This window comes from Canis aureus, chromosome 22, assembly GCF_053574225.1.
Source record: "Canis aureus isolate CA01 chromosome 22, VMU_Caureus_v.1.0, whole genome shotgun sequence".
NCBI classification, from domain to species: domain Eukaryota; kingdom Metazoa; phylum Chordata; class Mammalia; order Carnivora; family Canidae; genus Canis; species Canis aureus.
Genome location: NC_135632.1, coordinates 17,662,928 through 17,680,869, shown reverse-complemented (window position 1 = coordinate 17,680,869; position 17,942 = coordinate 17,662,928). Strand labels below are relative to the sequence as shown.

The following is a 17,942-nucleotide window of genomic DNA, read 5'->3' as shown; positions in this document are numbered from 1 at the left end:
CTCAGGTCGAGATTTCAAGGTAATGAGATCAAGCCCCATGTTGAGTCCATGCCCTAGGCCAGTGTCTGCTTGGGATTCCTCCTCTCTCCCTTTGCCCCTCCCGTTCTTGCAACCATTCTCTCATTCTCTCTCTCTCTCTCTCCCCTTCTCTCAAAACAAATAATTAAATCTAAAAAAAAGAAAAGAAAAGAAAGAAAAGAAAAGAAAAAGAAAAGAAAAGAAAAGAAAAGAAAAGAAAAGAAAAGAAAAGAAAAGAAAAGAAAAGAGAAAAGAAAAGAAAAGAAAAGAAAAGAAAAGAGAAAAACTATTTGGTGGTATCTAAAAACTGATTACACACACACACACACCCATGACTCACCAATTCTGTTTCTAGGTATATATCCAACAGAAATACATAAATTGACATTTCATACAAAGCAATGTTAAACTTAATATGTTCTGTGTGTATACACATGTATAACACGATAATTAAGAAAATTTGAACACTGACTAGAATGACAGTAAAAAGTAAAATAAAACTACCAAAACAAAGGATAAAAGAAATAAGCCACACGTAGGAAGAACACATTCCCAACACATATGAATGACAAAAATTACTACCACCAAAAACCAAAATCTTATCCAAATCAGTAAGACACAATTTTAAAATAGACGAAAGGAAATACAACAGGAATATGAATGTTTTATAAATATGTGAAAAGACATTCCTCATCATCAGTTCTGAGAGAGATGCCACTGAGACAATGGATATACAGTTGACACCTGAGCAACATGAATTTGAACTGTGTAGGTCCACTTTACACATATTTTTTTATAAATACAGTATAAAACTGTAAATGTGTTTTTCTTATGATTTGAAGAACATTTTCTTCCCTTTAGCTTACTTTATTATAAAAATACAGTACACAATACCTAAAACAAATACGTGTTAATCAACTATCTATATTAACAGTAATCCTTTCAGTCAACAGGAAGCTATTGGCTGGTAAGTTTTGTAGGGGTCAAAGATATACGTGGATTTTTTAGTACAGAGGGGTTGGCATACATAACCTCCTCATTGTTCAAGTGTACATTCATATAATGGAACTGTATAAAGTACCAAGAGCTCAAAACGTTAAGACCAATGGTAATCCTGGGGCACCTGGGTGGCTTAGCCGGTTAAGTGTCTGCCTTCAACTCAGGTCATGATCTCAGGATCCTGGGATTGAGCCCCACATCAGGATCCCTGCACAGTGGGGAGTCTGGGGAGCCTATTTTTCTCTATCTCTCTCTCTCTCTCTGCTACCCCTTGCTTGTGCTCACTTGCTTGCTCTCTCTCAAATAAAATCTTTTTAAAAAATTAAAAACTATTGGGATCCCTGGGTGGCGCAGCGGTTTGGCGCCTGCCTTTGGCCCAGGGCGCGATCCTGGAGACCCGGGATCGAATCCCACGTCAGGCTCCCGGTGCATGGAGCCTGCTTCTCCCTCTGCCTGTGTCTCTGCCTCTCTCTCTCTCTCTCTCTCTCTCTCTGTGAGACTATCATAAATAAATAAAAATTTATAAAAAAAAAAAATTTTTAAACTATTACATTCATGTCTTCTAAAGAACTCCTGTGTCTCATCATTCATGTTAATTTTCTTCAATAAACTGCTAATTGGGTTGACGTAGTCAGAACTCAACTGGTTTTTCCTATATTAAGCAATTTTCCATCATCTCCTTTAAATACTTCACAAAATACTGTATCTTTAAAAGACTTGTCATTTTACTGAAGAGTTGACTTGCATTGTATTGCTCAATGCTTACAAACAGCTGTACATGGAACGCCTGGGTGGCTCAGCAGTTGAGTGTTTGCCTTTGGCTCAGGGCGTGATCCTGGTCCCAGGATCGAGTCCAGTGTCGGGTTCCCTGCGAGGAGCCTGCTTCTCCCTGCCTGTGTCTCTGCCTCTCTCTGTGTGTCTCTTATGAATGAATAAATAAAATCTTTAAAAAAAAAAAAGCTGTACATGAGAGACTACCTAACGAAGACAATGGGCAGAGCAGCCCCAGTGGCGCAGCAGTTTAGCGCCACCTGCAGCCCAGGGCATGATCCTGGAGACCCTGGAGAGACTCCCACATCAGGCTCCCTGCATGAAGCCTGCTTCTCCCTCTGCCTGTGTCTCTGCCTCTCTCTCTCTCTCTCTCTCTGCATCTCTATGAATAAATAAATAAAATATTAAAAAAAAAAAGACAATGGGCATATGGATGGGATAGATACTTCTGTTTAGCAGGAAGGAACAGAGTTCATTTGTGACTACTTCTATGTGTTGACAATTGTGATTATTCAGATAACGTCTACACAGGTGAAGAAATACTCTTCATAGTTTTACTGTATGTGCTTCATTTTTTGTCATATTTCTGCCCATGCTTCTGATATATTCTCTGAAATTCCCCCAAAAGTATAGTCTCTACCTCCTTCTACCCTTTCCACAACCTGCCCTGTTCCCCTAACACACAGGAAACTATTTCAAATGCCATATGCTTCCCTCCCTTAATTGACAGAATAATTTCATATAACTTATGCTGGCTGAGGTTTAAAAAAAACACAGGTTTGAAAGTGATGCTCCAGTTTATTGGTATCCTTAAAAACTATGACTCTCAGAATTAAAAATAATGCCTCTGTGGTCTAGCTGCTGGGACTAATGTTCTTGAAAACTGAACCATGTTAGTTCTCTGATTATATTTACCTTGCTTCTTAAAAGCCCTGATCTATACCAAATGATACTGATGATGTGGTCATCAAAAATTTCACATTTTTCACAGAAACTACTGTCTCTATTTCTCTATTTTAACAATCCTGTAAAACCATTTTTTAACCTATATGAATACTTTGTTACATTTCATCTCATGTTTAGTGTTCCTACATACTGCTTCCTAATGTTGGTTATTAGCAGTAATGATGAAATGGCAAACGAATATTTTATAAAAGTCAGAGGTCCAAAAAAAAATCCATGTATGAATGATCAATATGTTAATGATCCTTTATTCTGGTATTACCACTCCTATTTTTTTGTTGGTGAAATATTTATTCACTTATGAAATGATACTGGTAATAAGTTATGAATTGGGGGGTTTATTTTTATTTATTTATTTTTAAAGATTTCATTTTTAAGTAATTTCTATACCCAATGTGGGGATCAAACTCACAACCCTGAGATCAGGAGTTGCACACTCTACCAACTGAGCCAGCCAGGCACCAATTTTTTTTTTTTTAATATGATCTTACTTGCCTAAACAAAGAATGATAAACTCTATGTAGCTTTCCAAATTTCTTTAATAATTTATTAATTTTACTAGTCTATACAATACGGAACTAGAAACTTTATTCCTCAGGGAAATGGAAATGTTCAGCTAAAAGAAAAGACTAAGGAGAGTTATGATAGCTATATCTCAACTATCTGAATACTGGGCATGTATAATTAAGGGAAGACTCATCGGATACTTATTCAAAACAAGAAAGTACAACCACATGGGCAGAAGTCATAAAAGGCTAATTTGAATTTTTAAGTATCTCCTATCAAAATTTAAATATGTGCTTGTTCAAAGTGAAAACATGCTACTTAATAAGGTCATGTGCTCCCCTTAGTACTGAATGCATTTGGTCAAAGACACTACACTATATAAGGGATGGTGAAAAGATTTACTATATAATATAGAGTCTAACTAGATGATATTCAAACTACTTTCAGCATTAAAGTCTATAACTGTTGGAGGGGAAGATGGCAGCAGAATAGGAAGAGAAGAGGATATCCTGGTCCCATGAATAAAACAGATAATTATCAAATCCTCCTAAATACCCCAGAAATGAATCTGAAGACTGGTAGGCCTCCACAACTAACAGTAGAGAAGAAGCCACACAGAAGAAGGTAGGAAGTGGAGAGACAAGGCTTATAAGAGAAAAAGATTAGGACACCTGGGTGGCTCAGCGGCTGAGCATCTGCCTTCAGCAAAGGACGTGATCCCAGGATCCAGGATTGGGTCCCACATCGGGCTCCCCCCCACGCCACATGGAGCTTGCTTCTCCCTCTGCCTGTGTCTCTGCCTCTCTCTCTCTGCATGTCTCTCATGAATAAATAAAATATTAAAAAAAAAAAAAAAACCAGAAGAAGAAGAGAAAAAGATCATGACCTGTGCAGTACAGAGGGAGCTGCTGTACCACTGAAAAGCAAAAGACAAATTATCACACAGAAGAGCCCATGGGGAAAAGGAATCCAGTGGGGCTTAACGTCTGGAATTCTAAAGGTCAGTGGGCTTGGCTTGGTGAGAATCCAGAGGCATTGGGGGCTACTCCTGGAGACAAAGTGGAACAAACAGACCACAGAAATACAGCATGGAAACCGAGATCTTTGGAGTGCCTATGGTGTATAGCAAGGGAGCTATTTGCTAAACTCAGGGTAGGAGTTCCAGAGAGGCAACCTCCATAGAGAGACCCCACAGGTGAAAAAAGGAACTGCCAGGCACAGAGTCATTTCCCCAAATTTCCACATAAACACAGAGCCACCTGAGGGAACAAAGCACAGCACTGGCACTCACATATGACTTGCTTAAGCCAAGCCCTGCTCCCCATACTCTAATGATCCACCCTTCCCAGTCGTGCTCACCTCAGTCCCACCATAGCAGGCCTCCTCATCCAGAGGACCAGCCAAAACCCCTGACAGCATCATGTCTCCTGACCCAAGAGTTTTGTGAGGCCTTGGTTCTGGTGGCAATAGCAACAGATCTTATTTCATAAGCAGACCAGAGCACATGTAGTTAAAAGGCACCACATTTGGGCCAGGTACCAAACACTACTCACAACAAGCAAAGAGAGTCTCTGTAGACTATTGATCTGAAGGATAAAGTGGCCAGGACATGATAGTAGAGCACACGCAGCACACAAGAGAAATGCTACTGGAAGCACCAGGCCCTGGGGAACAGGGAATACTATACTGCAGAGCACTACAGGACATTTTCCATATAAGGCCATTATTCTCAAGAACAGAAGATGTAGCTGACTCTCAACACACAGAGAAACAGGCAGAGAGGCTCAGACAAAATATGAAGACAAAGGAATTTGTCCCAAATGAAAGAATAGGACAAGGCCATGGCCAGACATACAAGCAAAACAGATTTAAGTAACATGCTTAATGGAGAATTTAAGGTAATGATCATAAAGATACTAACTAGACTTTAAAAAGAGTGGAGGATATCAGTGAGACCATTAATATAGAGAATAAGAAAAATGGAGCAGAGATAAAGGGCTCAAAAAAAAATGAAAAATATGTTTGATGGAATGAACAGTAGGCTGGAAAAAACAGAGGAATGAATTAATGACCTAGAAGACAGAGTACTGGAAAGTAACCAAGATGAACAAGATAGACAACAATATTATACAAAATAAGAATAGACTTAGGGAACACAGTAATTCCATCAAAAATAATAACATTCCCATTATAGGAGTTCCAGAGGAAGACAGAGAATAAGGGCAGAGAATTTATTTGAAGAAATAATATCTGAAAACTTCCCTAATTTGGGGAAGGGAACATATCTAGATTGAGGAGACACAGAGAACCCCCAAAATGGTCAACAAAAGCAGATCCACACAAAGATATGTCGGAATTAAAATGGCAAAATATAGAGATAAAAAAAATTAAGAACAGTAAGACAAAAGAAGACAGTTACATACAAAAGAAACCCCCTAAGGCTATGAGTGGATTTTTCAGTAGAAATTTTACAAGCCAAAAGGAGTGGAATGATACACTAAAAGTGCTGATTGCAAAAAAACTTTCACTCAAAAATACTCTAACAAGGCTATCACTCAGAATACAAAGAAAGGTAATGAGTTTCTCAAAGAAAAACTGAAGGAGTTCATGACCACTAAACTAGCAAGGCAAGAAATATTAAACAGAAAACTCAATAAAAAGAAAAGATCAAAAGTGAAAGTATGAAGGAAGGAAACGTAAAAACAGTAATGAATATTTTTATAAAGTATCAATCAAGGAACTCATAAAAGGATATAAAACATGACAACCTAAAATGTGGGAAGGAGAGTAAAGGATGTGTTCAACTCTATACGACCATCAACTTAATATAAACTGGTAAATGCAAAGAGGTTACATACAAACCTAACAGTAACACAAATAAAAAACCATTAATAAATATGCAAAGAATAAAGAGAAAGAAATCCAAATGTATTACTAAGCAAAATCAGCAAACCATGAAAGAAAGAAAGAATCAGAGAAAATCTTTATTAACAACCACAAAGCAGGTAATAATATGGCCATAAATACATATATACCAACAATTACAATGAATGTAAATGAACTAAACACTCTACTCAAAACACTCAGGGTGAAAGAGTGGATTAAAAAACAAGACTCTCCTATATACTGCTAAAAGAGACTCATTTTAAACCTAAAGAAACCTGTGGAGAGAGAGAGAGAAACCAAGAGAGGAAATCTTCACTACAGAGAACAAACTGATGGTTACCAGAGGAGAGGTGGGTAGGAATATGGGTGAAATAGGTGATGGGATTGAGTAGTACACTCACTTGTCATGATGATCACTAGGTGATTAAAATAAAAATTTAAAAAAAAAATAAAAATAAAAATAAATAAATAAAAGAAATTGGAAAAATTCTATGAATGCTTGGAATTCAGTAAGATTTCACAATATCTCCATTTTTTTCTAATTTCAAAACATTTATTTTCACATATACTTTGTTACAATGATGATTACATTAAAATGTGTATCTAGTAGAGATCTGCCCCATATGTAATGAAATGCAGACTGACCTAAATGGGCAAAATGCCTTCAGCCAAGTTGAATTCTAGTCCCCTCTCAATGGTAAAACTCCCTATTCTAGTTCTTCCAACACTGCAGAATTCCCTAAATAGTATTGTAACTTGATCTTGAGACTTTAAAATATCCAAATCTTGGTTTAAACTGGAGTTTAGCTGAAACATATCTCAGGTGAGAGCAGCAAAAGAAAAAAAAATTTTTTTAACCTAGATAAATCTTCTCTGCAAAATGCCAGAAAGCCAGCTCCTCCTTTCCTTCTTTTGCATTGGTTCCTACAAATATTTAGAAACATATTGTTGGAAAGGAAGCAGAACTGAATAAAACAGAAACACCTAGATAAAATCTGTCTCTACCCTGGATCAGGTCTAAGTCCTGACATTTAAAAAAAAAAAAAAAAAAAAAACCTACCCACTCCCCAAATAAACCTCTCCCTTTCATTTTTGTCACTATAAAATGGTAATAATAATATTTTATAAAGTTGTTTTTTAAAAGTGGGAAATATATAAAAAATATCTTTCATAGTTCTAGGCATGGTAAAGTACTCAATAGAGAATTGCTACTGAAAAGATTTATGTCATTGTTATCAAAGTCACTGTTATCAAAACAACACAAAATATCCTTGAACTCCAACCCGAATTCTAAGGACCCATCCTAGATCATAAAATGACCACAGTAGACAGAAAGGCAGTATCACAATCTGGTTTGTATAACTGTGACCGTTCAGATATGGATTAACTGTGTATACACTCCATTATAATGTTCATTTCCATATTACCACTTAATTACATATTCAAAGAATGCAAATAAGAATATGGGAAAAAAAGAGATCATTTGACCAAATCTTTAATTTTATAGACAAGAAAAAAATCAAATGAGAAAATAAAACATCTACACTAAAGAACATTATCTAGCTTGGCAATCTTTTTCTATAAAGAACGAGGCTTTGTTGACAACCTATGAGTCTCTGTCACATATTCTTTCTTTTTCTTTCTCTCTCTCTCAAACATCTCTTAAAACCCTCAGTTTTTTCACATCCCTTTAAAATATAAAAACCAGAATGACGCCTGGGTGGCTCAGTGGTTGAGTGTCCGCCTTCAGCTCAGGGCGTGATCCTGGAGTCCTGGAATCAAGTCCCACATTGGGCTCCCTGCATGGACCCTGCTTCTCCCTCCTGTGCCTGTGTCTGCCTCTCAGTTTCTCTGTGTCTCTCATGAATAAAATAAATAAAAACTTAAAAAAAAAAATAAATAACACATTATATGTTAGTTGATTTTAAATAAAATTTTAAAAATGAAGTTAAATGAAACTGATTTCTAAATAAATAAATAAAATAGAAAAGCCATTCAAAAACTGGTTTTCCAACCTCGATCTAGACTAATACATCATTGCATCTCAAAATCATATATGTGCAAAAGATGTGTCACTTTTGATTATTATACATAATCCTAAATTTATACCCATCTAAAATCTAAAAATGTTCTTTGTAATAGCATTTACCAGCTGAGGAACAGCCTCCTGTACAATTGGTGCTGCATTCGGGTAAAAATCACAAATGTATTACAAAGTATTTCTTGTAATACCTGACAATTTTCAAAATGAACAGCCACAATGAGCTTTCCTCCATAAAGTTTATCTTCTAAGTTTTCAAGGATCGATGGTTCATGTTCTGGTGGATATGTCTGCTTCAGCCAATCCATCCAAGACAATCCCACAAGTGACTGAATCTTTTCCTCACTGAATTTGCGCATTTTTATTCGGAAATCATTCACTTCAGGATCCTTCAGTGCATCAAATTCATGTAGACCTAAACAAATTTATTTAAAGTGTCATTTTGAGTAGCTAATACAAGAGAATATAAAATAGATCCAACCATATATACTGGATATTTTTTATCAAGCAAATAAAACTGGGCAGGAAAATATGAAAGATCAAAAGAATATCCAGATAAAATAACAAATTTCATGTACAGAAGATGAACATATAATTAAGATTTCTAAAAAAGACAAATTTGAAACCTTCATAGACATGTAGCTTTGAAGAAATGTAATTGGGTACCAGTTTTATAAAGATTATTGCTGAAATAATACACACTTTAAAACCATATATAAAATACCCAGTTTTTTTGGACGCCTGGATGGCTCAGTGGTTGAGCATCTGCCTTCAGCTCAGGGCGTGATCCCAGGGTCCTGGGATTGAGTTCCATATCAGGCTCCCCACAGGGAGCCTGCTTTTCTATGTCACACACATAAACTCTCTCTCTCTCATGAATAAAAATCTTCAAAAAAAATCTAGTTTTTCTTTACAAACCAAGTAAATCACATTTAATATATCTAAGAAAGCTTAAGAATCTGAAAATGTTTAAATTAATGAACTTAAAATAAAAAAAAAATAAAAATAAATAAAAAAATAAAAAAATAAAAAATAAATAAATAAATAAAATTAAAAAAAATGAACTTAAAATATAAGCTATTACCTAAAACTAAGTTTACATTTTATAGATTAAACTTTTGGTTCACTGTGAATTTTCAACAATAGTTATAGTCTATCAATTAGTCAAAAATCTCATAAACATAAAATTCTTTATTGTATTTAACTATGAATCACTTCTACCATCAAGACAACTAAATATAGCAACCGTTTCATAAACTTATCATTATCCTAATAAATAATTCTTGAAACCTACAGCAATAAATGAACATGCAGAAATTTTTATGCCTACTACTACTTTTAACTGTAAAATTGACAAACAGTTTAAAGTTTGGCAATACATTGTGCTAGAAGGCATATATATTTAATATTACAAATTATAAACACACACATAGATTCTTTGATCTCAAAATCCTACCAAGAGGAATTTCAACCTGAGAGACTCTAGTAACAACCAGAAAAGCCAAAGCCAAATATGGACACCCAAATCAATTACGTAAGATGCCCAGCTTCTAGTGAGCCCATCTCCAACTTCTCCTTGCCAACAACCTTCCATTAACCATATATAAGGCCTTCCTTCTTTCTTGGTATAAGGCTCTCTCACTCCCCTGCCTGCCTCAGAGACACTGACAAACATGAAGTTCCTTTACTATATAGCAAGCTCTGAGTAAATACTCTGTTCTCATTTGGGTGGTCTTTATTTCCACAAACCTATGGAAGTACTTGTACATTATTTGTTACATGTACTGATAACAGTTCAAGAATGCTCACTGTAGTTTTGTTTATAATAATTTGAAAACTGAAAATAAAGTTAATCATTAAGATCTAGTTTAAAGATTGAAATACATCCATATATTATTTTACAGTAGTACAAGTGATAAAATGAATAGACAGGGTTGGTGGTGTTATGTTAAAAGCCCCAGATATATTAAAAGTAAAAAGAAGGGGACGCCGGGGTGGCTCAGCGGTTGAGCATTTCCCTTCAGCTCAGGGCGTGACCCCTGGAGACCCGGGGTCGAGTCGCACACTGGGTTCCCTGCATGGGGACTGCTTCTCCCTCTGCCTGTCTCTCTGCCCCTCTCTCTATGTCTCTCATGAATAAATAAAAAAATCTTAAAAAAAAAAAAAAAAAAGTAAAAAGAAGAAACAAAATGAGTCTTGCAAGATTCCTTTTATGCAAATTCAAAAGAAACTATAGAATACGTATAAATTTTTGTTTTGGAACAGTAGCTGAGATGACAACATAAAAGTTTTTCAAAGTGTTGAGAATAGAAATACAGTGCAGCAGCCTGTTTTTGTTTTTGTTTTTTTTAAAGATTTTATTTATTTATTCATGAGAGACAGAGGTGGGGGGAGGGGGTAGAGACACACGCAGAGGGAGAAGTAGGCCCGATATGGGACTGGATCCCGAATCTCCAGGATCAGGCCCTGGGCTGGAAGGCGGCACTAAACCGCTGAGCAACCCGGGCTGCCCAGCCTGTTAATTTTAAGGCCATTTAATACCGTATCATTTGACTCCATACTATTTGAACATATACATGTCAATGAGAGTTATCTAGACAGCAGACTTATACCTCCATTGTCTATTTCCTTTTATATATTAAACCAATTATTATTTCAAAAATAGATATTAAAGGAGTGCCTGGGTGTCACAGTCTATCAAGCATCTGGCTCTTGGTTTCAGCTCAGATCATGATCTCAGGGTACGGAGATCAAGCTCCACGTTCACCTCCACACTTAGCACTGACTCTGCCTTAAGACACTTTCTCCCTCTCACTCTGCCACTACCCCTCAAATAAATTAAAATCTTTAATAAATAAATAAATATTATAATAAACTGTGGCATTAAATATAGAAAAATAAAAATGTTTGAGTTGTTTAACACAGCAAAGGTAAAATCTTAAAAGTACATTATGATTTCCTGGATAGTTCTAGATCTGGAATGGAAATACATACTCTAAATGAGCTATGAAGGGACCGTAATTTATGCAGACTACCTACGGCATTTTGAAGCTTCTTTCTCAGCACTGTTGAAACTATTTCTACCCATGGATATAGGCATTACAGGTAAAAAAAGAAAATGAGTACCTAATACATTTAACAAAAATCAAACTCTTTCTCTTCCCTTATCTATTAAAAGTCATGTCTAATCCATTTTCTAATGTCTCTCAACTCTGTCCACTTTCAGTTCCTATAGCCATTAACTTAATCCTGGCCATCACCATCCCTCACTTGGGATTACAACATCAGTTTTCACTAATTTCTCTAATCCCAGTCTTAATCTCTCTGATCTATTCTCCATTTTTTAATTTGAATAATCTTTATAAAATGCAATCTGATCATGTTACTCCCCTACTTAAATTCCTGCAAAGAAGGGTGCCTGGGTGGCTCAGTGGTTGAGCATCTGCCTTTGCCATGACCTGCCCTCAGGTCATGATCCCCGGGGTCCTGGGATCGAGTCCCACATCGGGCTCCCTGAGGGGTACCTGCTTCTCCCTCTCCCTCTCTCTGTGTCTCTCATGAAAAAATTTAAAAAATTAAAACAAAAAATCTTTAAAAAAATAAAAATAAATAAATAAATTCCTGCGAGGGTGACTGGGTGTCTCAACTGATTAAGCGTCTGCCTGAGCTAAAGCTCAGGTCATAATCTCAAGGTCCTTGGGATTGAGTCCCACATCGGGCTTCCAGCTCAGCAAGGAGTCTGCAACCTCTGCCCCAACCCCTGCTCATGCTTCTTCACTCTCTCTCTCAAAAATAAAATCTTTAAAAAAAAAAAAAAAAATCATCCCTTCGATAGCTTCCCAATTGCTTTTAGGAATAAGTCTCTAATTTTTAAAACAGCCTCAATGGTTCCATCTGCTCTGAAGCTGGTTGCCTCTCTCGTCTTCCTGCTTTTCCTAGCTGTCCGTTTACACAAACTATAGTCAATTACTTTTATTCCTCAAATAGGTCATTCTTCACACATGCCGTTCTCACTTGATTACCCTTCTTCCAACTCCTACTTGATCAACTCTTAATCAGCACTGAAGGCTCAGTTTAGTTGTGTGTTTTCTATAAAGCCATCTCAATCTCTCAGTTGATTTTACTCCTTGACCTATAACAGTTTACACATTAATATTGTAATTGTCTATTTACTGATCCATATTTCCCACTGGATTGTGAGCTCCCATTAAACAAAGAACAAAGTTCACCCAAGTTCACACTGTGGTGCCTATTAAAAACACTCAATATATACTGTTGAATTGCAATTGCTACCGTTTAGGTAATTTTTTCAATATATTATAAATATGGAACTCTGTTCACGTAACTGTTAGAATAAAAGTACAGAGTTCTTAAATTCATCCCAGACTCACTGAATCCCAATCTCTGAGAATCTGCCTTTTTTTTTTTTTTTTTTAAGATTTTATTTATTTGTTCATGAGAGACAAAGAGAGAGAAGCAGAGACACAGGCAGAGGGAGAAGCAGGCTCCTCATAAGAAGGCGGATGCGGGACGCGATCCCAGACCAGGATCACGCCCTGAGCTGAAGACAGACACTCAAGTGCTGAGCCACCCAAGCGTCCCGAGAATCTGCTTTTCTTAAAAAAAAAAAAAAAAAAAAGCTTGAGATTAGAAACCACTACAAGATTTCTTAAAAATAGAAACTTTGCCAAAAATAAGAAATTAGGGGGGTGCCTGGCTGGCTCAGTCAGAAGAGCATGCAACTCTTGATCTCTGGATTCTAAGTTCAAGTGCCAAGGTGGATGTAGAGATCACTTTAAAAAAAAGAAATTAGGGCCAGCCCGGGTGGCTCAGGGGTTTAGCGCTGCCTTCAGCCCAGGGTGTGGTCCTGAAGACCCAGGATTGACCTGGTCTGACCACGTCAGGCTGCCTGCATGGAGCCTGCTTCTCCCTCTGCCTGTGTCTCTGCCTCTCTGCCTCTCTCTCTCTCTCGTTCTGTCTCTCATGAATAAATAAATAAAATCTTAAAAAAAAAAAAAAAAAGAAAAGAAATTAGGTTAAGTAACTTAATTTTAAACCTAGTTAATTTCTTACAGGTGTTCTGGTAAGAAAATCTGAAAGTAAATCTTAAATTTTAAGATAAAAATATTATATAGTTTACAGATAAATATGATTTTTTTAAATGTAGTCTCCCAGCCCAACATGGAGCTCAACTTGGGTCTTGAACTAACAACCCAGAGATTAAGACCTGAGCTGAGAATAAGAGGTAGATACTTAACTGACTGAGCATCCGGGTGCCCCAAATAAAATCTTTTCATAAAAAGAGTATAAAGTGAGTAATTTCTTCACATTAAAGATACTGTTAAAATCCTGCAGACTCTGTATTTCCTTCACTTTAAAATATACCACAACTTTAGATAAGTCAGGGAAAATATAAGGGAGTTTTCAAAAATTATTTTTCAAGATGCTGACAAAATCCTCTGATCAAGATTTACTAATGGGTATCTGAAGGGATGACCTTCACTATAGAATATAATCAGAGCTCAAATAGCAGCTCTGTAAATAATTATTTAGAACATAAAAAATAAAATGATCAAATTATCATTCAGGAAAAGGTATTTTTAGACCCACCAGGGCAGTTATATCTGTAAAGGTTCTATTGTTTTCTTTGGGGCGGAGGAGGCAGCAAACTTGTTCCTAAAGTTAAATTGAAATAATTGTTTATTGTCTTACCAGGACACATGACCTCACCAAACCCCGGTTGTAGTCACCACATACAAATTAGCAACTGCAAAAATTGACTTGTTAGGTACTTAAAGTGAAAATTCATTCTAAAATATTAAAACAGACTTACTAAAAAAAATTTAAAAAATAAAAAATAAAAAAATAATAAAACAGACTTACTCAACTTCCTAAGTGAATGTTAACACTTGAATCTGTGTATATGATCAACAACAGGTTTTCTAAATTCACTGAAAATCTAAAGTAAAATTTATAAATAGTTAAAGAATTTATAAACTGTTCAATTGAATATAAAACACTCCTTGCACCTTGATCATTCAAATTGCAGGCACATTGCATTGAAAATTTTTATATAATAAACTTTATGATACAGAATGAAATTACATCACACTGCTTATGAAAAATTCAATTTATATATATGTATATACGTATGATCCCAGCACTGTCACCAAATAAAAAAACAGCATGCCTAATTCTATTTGAATTTTATATAAATGATGAATGATTTTTATCATTAAGTATATCCCATGTAATATTTGCATCTAGTATATTTTTATTTGCTAAATCTGGCAAGCTCATGCAGAGGTAATAGTGGCTAACAAGACCATATTTATTGGAGATCACAACTAGAACATGTTGCAGTGATCTAAGTTTTGAAAACATGGCATATCTCAAAAAGACACCCATATCCTGACAAAAGTTAGCTCTCCCTATGATGCTAACCTTTTGGTTTATCAAATATTTTACTTTAACAATCAGTGTGGTTCTGGTCTACTTCCTTCCATCCAGCATAGAAACATATAAAAGCTATATATTTTCATATATACACTTACAAAGTCATTAGGAAAGAACTATATCTTAATATAGTTCAGTGGATATTCTTGTCGTGGATAAGATTATAAGTGATTATTCTTTTTACTTTTTCATATATTCTTCAATCCAAACAAAGAAGAAACTTTTTGTAATGAAGAATTTAAAATTTATCAAGAAATCCTTGAAGCTCTAGCAATAAAAAGGGATGCTTTCTAATGAGGCCATTAATACATAAGAAAACTGTGGGGGCTCCTGGTTGGTTCAGTCAGTGGAACATGTGACTCTTGATCTCAGGGCTGTGAGTTCAAGTTCTGCAGAGTACTTAAAAATAAAAAATCAAAATCTTAAAGAACAAAAAAGAAAGAAAATCTTGTATGGTAAATAATTATAAACCTATTAAAGGGGGAAAAATTATTACCTAAGCAAACTAGCTATCCTCTGAAGTAATCAAACTTTCTTAAACACTAGGGTTGTCTAGGCACCTGGATGGCTCAATTGGTTAATAAGCATCTGACTCTTGATCCACCTCAGGTCTTGATCTTAGGGTAGTGAGTTCAAGTCCGATATTGGGCTCCATTCTGGGAATGGAGGTTCTGCTCTAAGTATTCAAAGGGAAGAACATAGCCCCACATTTGTAATCATTAGTTAGCCCAAATCACAATGCGTCAAGATCAAGAACGCAATCTGACAGGGCATGGCTCTTGGAGAGGATGCTACTATGTCATCTTGCGAATACTTATAATATTAAATTGAGTGGTAACATATTATCCTATAAGAGTGAATTTAATTAATGCAAGGGGCCAATCCAAACCCAAAAATTTCCAGTGGATTGTTTGGTTTTGTATTTAAACTTCAAGTCTCTAAAATAAAATAAAAACAACAACACAAAACTGCTACTTCAAAATAAGTAAACTTCAAGTCTCCTCTGCAGTTAACCTCTTGTAGTACTTAATTCTAGTATCTTGTCTAAAGCAGGATATTGATCAGGATGCCTGGGTGGCTCAATGGCTGTGTATCTGCCTTCAGCTCAGGGGGTGATCCTGGAGTCCCGCGATCGAGTCCAACATGGGGCTCCCCTGGAGAAGCCGGCTTCTCCCTCTACCTCTATGTCTCTGCCCTCTCATGAATAAATATATAAAATCTTTTTTTTAATCTTTAAATCTTTTTTTTTAAGATTTTATTTATTTATTCATGAGAGAGAAAGAGAGGCAGAGACACAGGCAGAAGGAGAAGCAGGCTCCGTGCAGGGAGCCCAACACGAGACTCGATCCTGGATCTCCAGGATCAGGCCCTGGGCTGAAGGCAGCGCTAAACCGCTGACCCACCTGGGCTGCCCAATAAATAAAATCTTTAAAAAAATAAAATAAAGGAGGATACTGATCTACCACTGGCCCCTGTTACATCCACGATTATTATAGCAAGAGAGGCTCTACCATATTTTCTTGGTTACAATTCTCTCTGGAACTAATTTGCAAAGAATAACATGGACATATATCTTGACTCACTACAGAAGTATCTCTACTTAAAGATAATTTTAGTTAAGGAGTACAATTTGTCAATAATTTGGGTTATTTATAGAAATTTTTCAATCAGCTTCGAGTCTTGGTATAGTCATATATAAATTGTGTGTATACAGTAGAGGTAATTCAAAAGAAATGGAGGATTATCTCTAAGAAAAGGGTTTCTCAAACTGAGACAAAGGGACAACTCTTTTCTTTCCAATATGCCAAAAGACAATACTTTGGCAAATAAAAATAAGTCACTAGAAAAAGTATAAAAAACATAACCCATGGGACACTATGGTAATATCACATTGCTATGGGCATTTATATACATTTACTCTCAATTTTTATACTTATCTCAGACTGGTGATCAATTTACAAATAAGCATTGGTCCTTGGATCACACTCTGAAAAGCAATGTCTTTGATCATACCTACTATATGTTTATACATATAACAACAAATATGTTAAGAATTCATACAGAGAAGTTTTTAAATTACCTTTTCCTATAAGGACTCCAATTTTTGAGTCTAATTTTTCCCCTGGATCACAACTTCTTGTCACTAATTTGAGAACTGGAAGAAAAGGTCTGACATCACAGAGTCTTCTTGTTTCATCTTCAAGCTCCTCATATACAGCAGTTTGATTCACACATGCAAACATATAGGAGTCAATTTCCATAAGGAGGTTAAACATTGGATAATTGTGAACTTGTTTCCATAAAATCTGCAGGAAAAAATAAGAGACCTTCTGGAACAGAAAAATTTGTTCAAGCATACAAAGATACACCTAGAAGGATACTCACTGTGGAACTCTTTATAAAACTCAAAAAGAAAGGACAAGCCAAATGTCTAGCAATAAAGGATTGGCTAAATCAATTATAAAGTATTACACATCTGTGAAAATAAAATAAAAATACTCAATAAAATGGAAAGTTAAGATATATTAAGTTTTTTAAAACACCAACTTACAAGAGAATATTAACCCATTTTTGTAAATGATAGTATAATGCACAAAAAACTGCACTTATGTAAACAAAGTTATTAAGTGACTATCTGCCAGACTGATCAAGAAAGAGAGGGCTCAAAATCAGAAATGAAAGAGAAGTTACAATCGATATCACAGAAATACAAAGGACTTAAAGAGACTACCATAAAAAGTTATATGCCAACAAACTGGAAAACCAAAAGAAATGGATAAATTCCTGGAAACATAGAATCTTCCAAGACTGAATCAGAAAGAAGCAGATGAAGGAAGGAAGGAAGGAAGGAAGGAAGGAAGGAAGGAAGGAAGGAAGGAGAAGAAAAGAAAAGAAAAAAGAAAAGAAAAGAAAAGAAAAGAAAAGAAAAGAAAAGAAAAGAAAAGGAAAAGAAAAGAAAAGAAAGAAAAGAAAAGAAAAGAAAAGAAAAGAAAAGAAAAGAAAAGAAAAGAAAAGAAAGAAAAAAAAGAAAAAAAAGAAAAGAAAAGAAAGCAGATATTCTGAACAGAAGTTACCAGTAATGAAACTGAAACAGTAATTTTAAAAACTAACAATAAAAGGTCTAGAAACAGATGGCTTCATTGGTAAATTCCATCAAATATTCAAAAAAAAAAAAGAGGGATGCCTGGGTGGATCGGCGGTTTGGCGCCTGCCTTTGGCCCAGGGCGCAATCCTGGAGACCCGGGATCGAATCCCATGTCAGGTTCCCGGTGCATGGAGCCTGCTTCTCCCTCTGCCTGTG

The 17,942-nt window shown here is 35.8% G+C and overlaps 1 protein-coding gene across 4 annotated transcripts in view; it reads right to left on the bottom strand.

Moving 5' to 3' along the window:
* The window catches only part of PIK3CB (phosphatidylinositol-4,5-bisphosphate 3-kinase catalytic subunit beta), a 203,721-nt gene that overhangs the window by 98,351 nt on the left and 87,428 nt on the right, over positions 1-17,942 (bottom strand). For all 4 annotated transcript variants that reach the window (XM_077864962.1, XM_077864961.1, XM_077864964.1 and 1 more), the window contains 2 exons: positions 16,722-16,947; positions 8,377-8,600 (listed from right to left, as the gene is read on the bottom strand). In XM_077864962.1, the coding sequence (XP_077721088.1) occupies positions 8,377-8,600; positions 16,722-16,947 (450 nt within the window). The remainder of the gene's footprint in view (positions 1-8,376; positions 8,601-16,721; positions 16,948-17,942) is intronic.